Source organism: Hordeum vulgare, chromosome 1H (assembly GCF_904849725.1).
Source record: "Hordeum vulgare subsp. vulgare chromosome 1H, MorexV3_pseudomolecules_assembly, whole genome shotgun sequence".
Lineage (NCBI taxonomy): Eukaryota > Viridiplantae > Streptophyta > Magnoliopsida > Poales > Poaceae > Hordeum > Hordeum vulgare.
In genome coordinates, this window is record NC_058518.1 from 98188516 (window position 1) to 98201065 (window position 12550).

A 12550-nucleotide genomic window follows, 5' to 3' on the forward strand; every position below is an offset into this window, starting at 1 on the left:
TGGGGACGACGCCGACTCTGGTGAGCGGCACGACGATGGCACAACGAACGACGCAGATCCATAAGGGATCGACCCAATCCATCCGTTCCCGGCGGCGGGGCAGCCTGCGGCGGCGCGTGTTTGGAGATCTAGGTGGTGGCCGGAAGCTGCACGGGGCGGTGCTGGGGGTCGAGCGACAGCGGCATGCGGGGCTCCAGCGAGGGGCCGGCCGGCAGCGGGCTCGGGCGGGCCTGGTGCGCTAGAGGAGAGAGACAAACGGCATGTGTTGCGGCGGCTGAGTGGTGGAGCACGAAATTTGAGGGAGGCCTAGGGTTTCCTATAAGCAGTGGCGGACCCAGGAATTGTTGACGCCCCAGGCGAACAACTAATGGCTAAAAACTACCCATAAAAAACTTCAGTTTCAAGACATATAAGAATCAATCTATGTTCCATGATGGGTCAAGTAATAAAGCAAGACAAATCAAAAGACAATATGTGGCATAGATAAATGATACAGAAGATTGATACCAAATCAAATGATTGGTTGATCTGAGCCTCCCATGACTACATCTTCAATAGCAGACATCGCTAAACCTTCAATCATTAAAATTTTGAAATGCGAATCAGTACATAATATAGCAGGCAAAAGTGATTAACAATAGATGCAAAATGTGAATACTTACGTGTTGGACGAGGCAAAACACCTTTACGTGTGCGATAACCTTGAAATCGCTCAATGATCTTGGATTCTTCGATACTAACAAATACATCTCTCTCAATGTAACATACCATTCTATGATTCATCCAATCATCACCCATTTTGTTCCTCAATCCGGTCTTGATAATGCTCATTGCTGAGAATGCCCTTTCCACGGTTGCGGTTGCAACAGGTAAAATCAATGCTAACTCAACCAGACGGTAAACTAAGGGAAAAGTTGTGTGCATATCACTTTTAACCATATTCATGGCAAGATGACCAAGATCATTGCAATTCATCAAATGTGGATCACCTCTTGCTTCCCGAATGAATGAGTCTAGTTGGTTTCTAAGGACAAAAGTAACTTCATATGTAGAGAAGTCAGCAGCATACATATTAGCAAGATCTACTAGCTTGTCTTCATTATAATTGGCAAATGAATTCTTGGGATCAAGACAAGCAATGCATCTCAACAATTGAGTAGACCTTTCAGCAAAGCGGTTGTTCAACTCCACAATAAGTTGATCATGCAACACATTGAATATTTCAATTTTGAAATGATGGTTGTAAGTTACCAATTGCCCACCCCAAGACCTTGAACGGCCATTAGCAGTCCTTGTATCTTCCATATTTGGCACTAGAATGTTATATTTGACACAAAAGTCTGTTACCTCTTTGAAGAGCCCATCCCAACCATTCTGCCTTATCTCTTGAATATCCTCCAATGTGGTTTTAATCAATCCCACAGCACGTACAATATTTTGATTTTTCAATTGCAAGCATTGTGACAGATTGTTAGTCTTGCCCAATAATCTAATCATAAGATGCAATATGAGAACAAATTCAAAAGACTCCATGTGCTTTATCAACCCCGCGGCTGTGGTTCTTTGGGCAACATTATCTGCATCATTGTGTAAATTTTCTAATACCTTTAGAACTGGTTTCCACATCTCAACAAGACGACACAATGTTTTATGATGTGATCCCCACCGTGTATCACCAGGTCTTGCAAGGTTCGTTAATTGGTTTTTCCCTTTTCCCTCAAGAAGTTCCCCGGACTCTATTTGACGTACTATTTCATCATGTTGCTCTTGGGCTAATTGATCATGTCTTTTACAAGAAGCATTAACAATGTTAACAACCATGCTTGTGTACTCAAAAAAATCCCTTACTGATGAACAACACTTGGCAACAGCAACAACCACTAATTGTAACTGATGGGCAAAACAATGTATATAATGAGCATAAGGATTTTCCTCCAAGATCAATCTTTGCAACCCACGAAATTCCCCTCTCATGTTTGAAGCCCCATCATAACCCTGCCCTCTCAAATTAGACATAGATAAGCCAAGATTACCAAACATACCATCCAAGGCTACCTTCAGTGAAGTTGCTTTAGTGTCAGGAACATGCTCAACTGCCATGAATCTCTCAATCACCTCCCCTCGTTTGCCGAGATACCTACATAAGACAAAGGAGCATGATTAATATATAAGAACTTTAAGAAAATACACCTATAAGGCTACAATAACACACACACACACAAGCAAATGTACTGACCTCAAACACATAGCCATTTGCTCCTTCATAGATGCATCTCTGGACTCATCAACAAGTAATGCAAATTTACTATCTCCAATCTCCTCAAGAATGACATTTGTGGTCTCTTTTGCACAAGCTTTGCATAAATCCTTTTGTATCTTATTTGATGTCAGCTTATGGTTCTCTCCCGCATCCCCAAATAATTTTGCCACCTTTGGGTCTTTCTTTATGAACAAGTCCAACAACTCTTTAAAGTTACCCTTATTCATTGAGCTAGAAGACTCATCATGACCACGAAAAGCAAGAGCTTGTAGTATCAAAAATTTGACAATATCCAATATAATCAAGAGACGGGCTTTGTATTCTTCTTCTTGCTTCTGAGAACCCCTATCAAAGACATGTGGCAGATTTTGTCTTTGATTTTTGAAATCCTCATAATGTTGCCTAGATTTATTATGAGCACTATCATGCTTGCCAACATGCTGATTAAAAACTTTAGGTCCATCCTTCCAAGATTTGAATCCATTTCTCGTGAATGCTTCAATACCATAGTTTTCAGCTCTTGGTTGCTTAAACAGAAAACAATAAAAGCAAAAGGCTGATTTTTTTTCAATGCTATATTCCAACCAGCCACGATGATTATTGAACCAGTAGTCATGAAAGCTCCTACCGTTTATCTTTTCATATGTATGATCAGTTGGTTGGCAAGGACCCATACTAATGTACTCCCTTCTAGCGAGATCTCTAATGTCTGGATCTAACTCCTCAATTGGTATTCTCTTACCGGGGTCCGATTCAACATCACCGGGCTTGAGCTCAGCTCTAACATTAGGGGTATTATCAGCTGTTTGAGTTGAAGGACCTGTTTCTGAGGTTTCGGTGGTTCGAACTTGAAAAAATGAATTCAATGTCTTGTTTCTTTTATTCATCTTGCGTTTCCTATACAAATGTAGAGAAATCATCAAACAGACAAACAATGGCATCTATCAACTAAAATTCAGCTCTAATGTCTTGTTTCTCTATGTCAAAATTTGTTTCTAACTCTAACAAACAGACAAACAATGGCATCTATCAACTAAAATTTGTTTCTAACTCTAACAAACAGACAAACAAAAACAAAGCATCAAAAATTCAAAATGTACAAAGAAAGGGGAAATTACCCCGGGCTGCTGTCCCGCAACGGCACAGGCGCGCAGCAAGGGAGGAGGGGCGGGCGCTGAGGCGCGAGGCGGCGAGGCGGCGAGGGCGCGAGGCGGCGAGGCGGCGAGGCGCGAGGCGAAGGGGGCGACGGCGCGAGGCGAAGGGGGCGACGGCGCGAGGCGGCGAGGCGAAGGGGGCGACGGCGCGAGGCGAAGGGGGCGACGGCGCGAGGCGGCGAGGCGAAGGGGGCGACGGCGCGAGGCGAAGGGGGCGACGGTGCGAGGCGACGGCGCGAGGCGCGAGGCGGCGACGGCGCGGGCGCTGGAAGGGGGCGTGGCGTCCGGGCTAGGGTTCGTGACGAGCGGCGCCTGGGCTTGGGGCTGGGCTGCGCCCCAGGCCAGATTTTTTTTTTTTTTTTTTAGGCCCACGAATTTTGCCACGCCCCAGGCAATGGCCTGGGCTGCCAGGGGCCCAAATCCGCCCATGCCTATAAGGGCAGGGGTATGTTTTCTTATATAGTCATGGAGGCTAGGTTTAGGTGGTTTTCATTCATTTTTGGATCCTCCGATCGTGATTGTACGGTTCCGATTGTGGGGTTTGGCTAGGATGGGTTGGTGGCTGTGTAGGAGGGGTTGGGCTGAGAAGAGAGGGAGGTTTGCAGCCCGATACAATATTTTAAACATCGAAAACGTTCGACAATTAAACCAGCTATAGTGTCGCTATATGTTTAACGGTTCGGATAAAAAATGGAAACCGAATGCGACGAAATTTGACAGGCAGTCTACCTACACTATAATAAGACCACTTGCCAAGTTTTGATCCATTCCGAGAAAGTTTTATACACACTTTTAAAAATAATATCTTTTCGATGCCACGGGCGGTGCGTGTGTGGTTGGTCCCGAAATGGTCAATGACAAGAATAGAGAGAACCGACAACTAACAACAGATGCAAGTTTTTAAAAATGACGGCAATAAAGTGTTGATGCAATGTGGATGATGCACATGCTGCGATGATGAATGCGACAACCAAATAATTCACACGACGATAATGAAATAAAAGGGAATTTTTTGGAGCATCGGTTCCACGATATTACAACTCTCCTCAACTAACAAGAGATCTCGACCCGAAATCTTAGAATGAGAAGAGAAAAAGAAAGAGGAAGAGGTAAAATTTAGTTGCTTCTTTGACAAACGGGTGAAACCAACACAATTTAGAGGTTGCAAAGAGATGAAGAATGCTATGAGGAACAAGCAAGAATTCAAAAGAAATTTGGGCAGCACATCGGTAGGAAATAGAGGCAAAATTTGATAAAATGGAAGATCTTGGAAATAGAAGACAACACTCCGATTAAATGGACAAGCAAGGAAAGAATATGATTTGGACAAATGAGATGATGGGAATGATGAGAGCAACATCACAACGCTTCCGTACAAAATGACTAGAAACTAGATCATTGAGAACAAACGAATGGATAAAAAATGACAACTTGTGCCACAATTGAATTTCAAAAGCATCCTTGGAAAGAAGGACTAAACGGAGTTGTTGGAAAATGAACAACGAATATAAAAGCTTGTTGTGGTCTTATGGTAAACATCTCAAAATTATGAGGTGATAACCAACCCCTAACGAAACAAGATTGCTTGGAAACAACAAGATATGCAAAACTTCTTACACAAAGAGGATATATAGAGAACCTGGATCATGATAAACACCATAATAGCAACAATCCTTAGGAAATGCTTTAGGTGAAATTTAATCCAAGATAGCTCCAAGGCAGAAAAATGGGTTTACATATCTCATTCTTGACAAATTCTCTTCGAGACCCCTAATGAATCAAGAATGCTATAACACCATCTCAAAAGATAACGGAGAAAAAATGCTCTTTGAAATGCAAGATAAATAATACTTGAGGTACTACCACAAGAATCTTGAAGAATACTTGGAGAAAGAATTACATCCTTAACGAACCACCATGAAGAGCCTCCGTATACAAAATAATGATGAAGAGAAATGAAGGTTGAAAAGAATAAGATTATGACCTTCCAACATTTAGATGGTACTTCGGGAAGAGATACTTGAGAAGACTTGAAACTCCGAAAAAGAAGAGATGAACAACTTAGAATCGAGAATTGATAACACGAACAACTCTCGAAGAAGAACTGAACTCACTTCGAAGAAAGAAGAACATGGATTATTTTATGCTTATCTTTCATCAAGTTAAATTGATGACAATCATGGATTTGGCACACCACTTGTTCTTATTGAATAGGTTGAGGAGAGATAAGAGCACAAACTTGAAGAAGTCTTAGAAGAAACACTCGTAAGAATTCATAAATGAATGAGGATACCAAGAATGAAAGGAGATACACGACAAGGAAGAGATCATGGTCCGTCTAGCAGAAAATTTGAATGAGGCACCGGAATAATTAAGATATGAATGAAGGGAAAACAATTGAGAAGAATTTGAGAACGAAAGCTGAAAGCTGAGAACAAATAATTCTTCTAAAATGATGGCTTTGGGAGGATCAGAATGAAAGCAACTCGGAAATGCTCCGGATAGATATGGAAGGAATTTCTCATGATTGGAAACAATTTGAAAGGATAGCAATAGGCTGAAATACGAATCTTCAAAAGAACGGACCAAGATTTAAGAGAAACACTTCTCCGGTCTTACAAGCTAAGAATGATGAGAAGGGACACCACCAAGAATTACTGTGACACTCCAAAATAATGAATAAGGAAAGGTTGAGCCAATGATGAGAAATAATTCGAAGCCATCTTGGAAAAAGGAAAATGACTGATGTAATCCATACTTACGTCACACTTGAAAAGAATTAGAGATCTCTGAAAAAGATTAGAAGAGCCAGGTGATATCCTGGGAAAAGCTGTGGGTTATGGGCCCACTCAAAAGAACACACCGTTGAATTGATTGCTTAGAACAGAGATTGCATCGGTACAAATTGAAAACTTGATGAGGTGAGAACCTTGAAATAATTGAAAGGATTGAATGAAAACACGAATCTTCTGAGACACCTTCAACACTCCGGATTGAATATAGAGGGATGAATAAATAAGAGAGGCTTGGCTAAGAATTTCCAATCATTTAACAAATGAAAAGGAAATGATGAACATCGTGAGGTTGAATTGAATCCACCGGAGAAGAACACTTAGACGAAGAAATGAATAACTTCACCCCTAAGCATCTTCACAATGAATCACGATAATAAACAATGAAAGAAAGACACTTGCATCATAATTTAATAATTGAAGAAAAGGGCGGGAGGGTGAAAAAAAGATAACTTGGGACAAATGAGACAAACTTCGGAAGAAATATGAGGATTGATCTTATACAAATTGGAAAGGATTGAATTACTTGAAGAGAAGCACACCGGTTGAAAGGAATTTGACATGATAACTCCGGTTGAACAAAAGGATCAACATTCCTATAAAAATATAAGAACGCTGCTTAGGAAATATATGAAATCACCACTTGACATTGAAGCAACTCGAATTACCATATTCCAATAAAACAAAGGACGAGGCTTACAAAACAAGTCGGAAACAAATACATACCCACTATGCACTTGTTGGAAAGATAATCCTAGGTAACTGCTTGAATTCCCACCTAATGTCACACCCGAAAAATTTAACCACATCTTTATTAATTAAAATATTTCTTGGAGTAATTTTTTTGAAAAATAATTTGCCTCATTGTTCATTTCAGAGCCTCTTCCCCAAAACTTTTCTCTCCAAGTACCACTTTTGAAGATCATTGTGTGCTTGAGTAATTGTTTGAAATTGTTTCATTCCATTTTACTAATTTAATGGGGGGCATTTTTATAATAAAACTTGCCAAAATTAATTTCCTTTAGAGGCATTTTTATTATATTAAGAGCCTCTTTTGCACTATAACCATTTCATAAATTCATTTAAAAATTCCACAAAAATTTGGAGATGTCAAGCAATGTTTAAGATTCACTTTTATGCAAAAACCCATGGCTGTCCTTTGAAAAATTTGAGCAGCACAACCTCGTTTCCATTCTGGACCAGTTTGGCAATTTGAACTACAACCCTTTTTATCTTGCTCAGATGGCTATGAAAATTTTACAACTTATAGTTCACCCTCCCAAACAATTAAATCTAGGAGTTGAGCCCCATCGGATTATTTAAGTGCATAAAATAATAGCGTCTAGTTTCTGACTAGAACTGTTTTTCTTCAAAAATTGCACTAACTAGTTTCTTTTGCCAAAGTAACCGTGTCATCACCTTGTGCATCTAAAGAGGGCCCAGTCTAGTAATTTTGGTGGCCTTAGCATTTTGTCAAACATCTAGAGGGCATGACTAGATTGGCCTTGTTTTAGTTTTGCACTATTAAGTTGCTCCCCTGGCCTAACCATCATGTCTAGTGGTCTTGCCTTAACCCCTAGCCTAGCCCTGGTAAATTTCTCATGCATTAGATCCCTCTAGCTATGTCGGGCATTTCGTCGAGCACCTGGTGAGCATGCCTGGAGCGCGAGAAGAGCACATGTTTTGCACGCGCCCATGCCCGTGCTGCCGCGTTCACCTGCCCCGCGCCCATTGCCTCTTCCTCGCCCGCAAGGCTGCACCGCATCACACCGCAGCTCAACCGCCTCCCTGCAGCCCCGCAACATTACCGAATCTGCCAAGTGCTAGCCGCAGCCACCGCGTCCTGTGTTGCAGCACCGCGTGAGCCATGTGGCGCGCCCCCAAGCACCCCAACGCGCTCTGCTTATCTCCTTGGTGTCATTTTTCCTCTGGAAGCCCCGACCAGTAGTCGTCGCAGCCCTACGCCGCTCAAAGCCCCGCCATAGCCCCCTAGCGGCATGAATTTGGTTGCAGCTCGCCTCTCCCATGGCAGCGCTGCCCGAGCCACCCCGTGCGCCTGCTAGCTCGTGGAATTGTCCCGGAGATTGTCCGCTAGCTCCTGGCTCCGCCAGCCTCCGCCACGTCGCCCTAGCAACATGCCATCGGTCCCCGTAGCTGCAGTGCACGACATTTTACTCCCTCGACCCATAGTAACCCCCCCCCCCCCCCCCCCGGCGAGGAGCAATTCGACCCAAGCGATCTTCGGCCATGGAAGCCACCGACCCCCACTGGCAGCAACCCGATTCAGTGCTAGTCCACCGTTAAGTGAAAACACATTTTCAGCAGTACGTCTCCCCTTTATTGAAAGCATATTGTGAGTCAGGCCATTTTCTTTTATAGGCTTATTTAAAAATAGAGTTTGACCAGAACTTTGAATAGCCCTAACTTTTAAAGTAAAACTCCAAATGAGTTGATTCTTTTTCTGTTGTTTTTAAATTTCACCTAGTTTATTGTCATATTTATTTCAAGAAAAATGAAACACTTGTATATGCTAATTTGGAAATGTGTGTTGATTCCCATAAATTGCGAAATAGGAATATGAAGGGATGGTTAAAACTTTCACTGTTTGGGAGTGAGCTCAACCTTCGTGCATATTTAACGCAAGCATCTTGAACCCCGATATGTCTTAAGTGTGTGACTAATTGCTGCGATGAATGGATGCATGGTTATGTTGCCTATATAAAAACTCCCCATAGTAGCATACTTTGCATGAATGCATGTGATGCGAATTTCTTTTTATTGAGCATACAAAGTGATGAGTTGGTATTGCCTCATGCCCCCATGCCATGTGGGTCTGGACAACTTTGGAGGAAGTTTTGTTGTGGTGAACATGTGACCGTGAAACTGATATCTCGTGGCGACGAGAGTGATCAGTGAGGGCATATTGAGGTGTGATGGTGGTATTCCTAATGAATATTAATCAGAAATTTTGTGGTGCTAACCCTTGCAGGAAAACTTAAACCTCCTAAGTCAACCATATATCGAGTATTGTGCCAGTAACCCTCATACTTGAATCTGTGCTACCACTTGTCGCTGCAACAGGTAGGGTGCAGTTGAGTAAGTAGTCAACCTTTTTCCTTGCACACACTGTACAGAGAGGCCATAGTGGAAGATACCAAGTGCAACTAGTAGGCATGCCACTTGGTCCGGGGCATGGGTGTTTCTGGTCTAGGACCGCGAGGGCGGTGAGGGACTTCTTGATTAAGGGGTCTTCAAGAGGTCAGGTTATCCCTTATGGTCCGACCATATGGGCTGCATCATTGAAGACTGGATTATCTGACAACTTTATGATCAAGATGGAAAGCCCCGAAGACTAGGCGTGCACTCCAAGCCAAGAGGACCAGTTCGGCCCATCTATCCCCGGCTAAGGTGGGTAACATTTAACCCTAGGAACCATGGTGTCTATATAAACTAGTTGTTCTTATGCATATAGGCACGTTATCTCATTTAGGGTTTAGCTCATGCGATCTCGAGGTAGATCGACTCTGTAATCATCATGCCACGTCAATATAATCAAGGAGGGCGTAGGGTTTTACCTCCTCAAGAGGGATAAAACCTGGGTAAATACTATCTCCCTTCTCTCCTACAACCCATCGATCCAAGGTCTATTGTTCGGGACCCCCTACCCTAGATCTATCATTTTTGACACTGACGTTGGTGCTTTCATTGAGGTTTCACCGTTGGACCACTGGAAGGATCGATGGCTTGTGTGATCATCAATGATTGAATTAGCAACAGGGACATCTTTTCCCCAGACAGGTCCGGACGCTCGGCAGCGTCACGCTACGCGGACTCAACTGGCCTTTTTGGTTAGATCAGCGGTTTCGTCCCCAGTCAGCAAATAAGGTTTGGAGATTTTGAATTCTCCGTCGACTCCACGAGCAATCTGTTCCCTGCCGAAATCATGGCTTTGACCGATGAAAATTAAAATCCCAAAGCCTTGACTCGGGTCTCTTGTCCAACCACGACCTTAGTTCCCTCTTCATCGAAGAGTCAGCCTTGAGCTCAGAACCGACCACTATGCCCGGACAAAAACGAACGACCATTGCCAAACTTTCATTCGTTGCGGAAACCACAGAGGTCAACTCCAAAAATATCGAAAAGATTAATCTAGAAAGACTCTCGATGCTAAACGAGATGATCAACCAGATCCAATCACTTCAAATCTCATATAACCGGAGCTCGACCTGTGCAAAGATCGGCTCCGAGGTGGATTATGAGGAATTTTACGGCCCACCCACCACCCACTTGGTTGCCATCGTTGAAGACTTAACTAACGCATTGGACTATGCTTCCGAAGAGCTCGAGGACATGGACGACGAGGCCTATTACCCCACCCCCGTAAATACTGGGTGGTTGACCACAACATCCACCTACGACTTTTACATGGTAGACACGCCCCGTGACACGTGCGACGTCACACCCAAGCAAAATGGCGATAAATCCACGGAGGAGCCCTCAAAGCGCCGAAAGCCGCGTAAGCGTGCCAAAGCGAATAAGGTAAGGGGCTCCACACAAGCTATAGGGGAAAATATAACCCTAGAGAACCATGACAACTCGGAAGCTCCAGAGAAACAACGAGAAGAACCGGACAACGCCGATCCCGATGATCTCAATAATTCGAACGATGACTACATTCCCCCTGTCGACGACGAAGACGACTTCGAGGCCGAAGACCTCGTATTCCCCCAGGACCCTGAAGGCCAGGAGCAGTTCCGGCAGCAGCTTATAGCTACTTGTTAGAGCCTAAAAGCGAAGCAATGACACCTCCAGGCCGAACAAGACACCATTAATAGCAGGTGGATAAAAATCCCGGCCGCTGAAGAAGGATACATCATAGAGTGGCCGGATCAAAAGAAAAGCTACACGCACCGATGCCTGCTACTTCTAGAGCTTCGTTGGTTTTCCCTTGAAGAGGAAAGGGTGATGCAACAAAGTAGATAAGTATTTCCCTCAGTTTGTTGAGAACAAAGGAACGAATCTAGTAGGAGTAACAGGTTGATCTCCCCTAATCAAATTGCTTTTATCAAAGGGAGATATATACTCGAGAGTGTGGTTTTGGCCCATGAAGTGATTCATGAGGTGAAGAAATCTAACTCCCCTGTGCTTGTTCTTAAACTTGATTATGAAAAATCGTATGATCGGTTAGCTCGGATTTCCTGTTTGAGATGATTGAGTCCAGGGTTTTGGATCCAAGTGGATCTCCTAGATCAAGAGATTACTGTTTCAAGGCACCTTTTGTGTGCGGATTAACGACACCATTGGTCCCTATTTTGTAGGTGGAAAAGGTCTTAAGCAAGGAGATCCTATATCCCCCCTTCTATTCAATTTAGTAGCTGATGTTTTCTCTAAGATGCTAACTAAAGCCTCCAATCATGGTCTGATTGTGGGGTTGTTAACAAATGTCATACCAGGTGGGATAATTAGTCTTCAATATGCGGATGATACACTCCTCTTTCTAGAGGATTCTTTTGAGAAAGCAAAAAAAAATTAAATGGATTTTATCTTGCTTCGAGAATCTATCGGGTATGAAAATCAATTTTAATAAAAGTGACCTGATCACTATTAATGTAGATGAAGAGAGGGCGAACGTCTTTGCCCAGATTTTCGGTTGTAACCTAGGTTCCTTTCACATTAAATATCAAGGAGTGCCTCTGCACTATGACGAGTTAAAGAGGGAAGATTTAGAACCGTTAATTGACAGAATTATTAAGAGTACTTCCGGTTGGCTGGGTAGATACCTGACTTATAAAGGTAAAATAATTCTGCTGTGTGCTTGTATTGTAAGTATTCCTTCTTATCTCATGGCAGTGATGAAGTTCCCAAATGGGCGATTAATGCTATTAAGTCCCAAATGGCACACTTCTTATGGGGGAATATGGGAGACCAACATAAATACCATTTAGCCCGTTGGGGGTTAGTATCTAGAAAAAAGACTTTGGAGGTTTGGGGATACCCAATGTGAGGGAATATAATATGGCCCTTCTAGCTTCATGGTGAAAAAGATTATTTGATAATAACAATAGTGATTGGAAGAAGTTAATTGCTTATAAATATAATGTGTATAGCCCAAATCTATTTTGGTCTAGACAACAGGTAGGCTCCCCCTTCTAGAAGAGTGTTTCCTGGGCTTTACAAGCTGCCAGAAACTTTTATTCCTCGAAAATTGGTAATGGTAATAATATTAGTTTTTGGCATGATACCTGGGCTAGGGACTGTTCCCTCAAAGTCAGTTTTGGGAGTTGTTTGATATCTGAAACCAATAGGAATGCTCGGTATCCTAGGTTTGGGATGTGATAGATCTT

At 42.8% G+C, this 12550-nt stretch overlaps 1 protein-coding gene across 1 annotated transcript; it reads right to left on the minus strand.

Moving 5' to 3' along the window:
- Positions 1–582: 582 nt before the first annotated feature.
- Positions 583–1703, minus strand: LOC123397190. The gene has a single exon (XM_045091840.1). It carries the CDS (start codon positions 1624–1626, stop codon positions 583–585), a length of 1044 nt encoding a protein of 347 aa, XP_044947775.1. The 5' UTR covers positions 1627–1703.
- Positions 1704–12550: the final 10847 nt, after the last annotated feature.

Excerpts from the sequence above, each read along its gene's own strand:
- LOC123397190 (XM_045091840.1), bottom strand. The coding sequence starts at position 1,626 with ATGTGGAAACCAGTTCTAAAGGTATTAGAAAATTTACACAATGATGCA.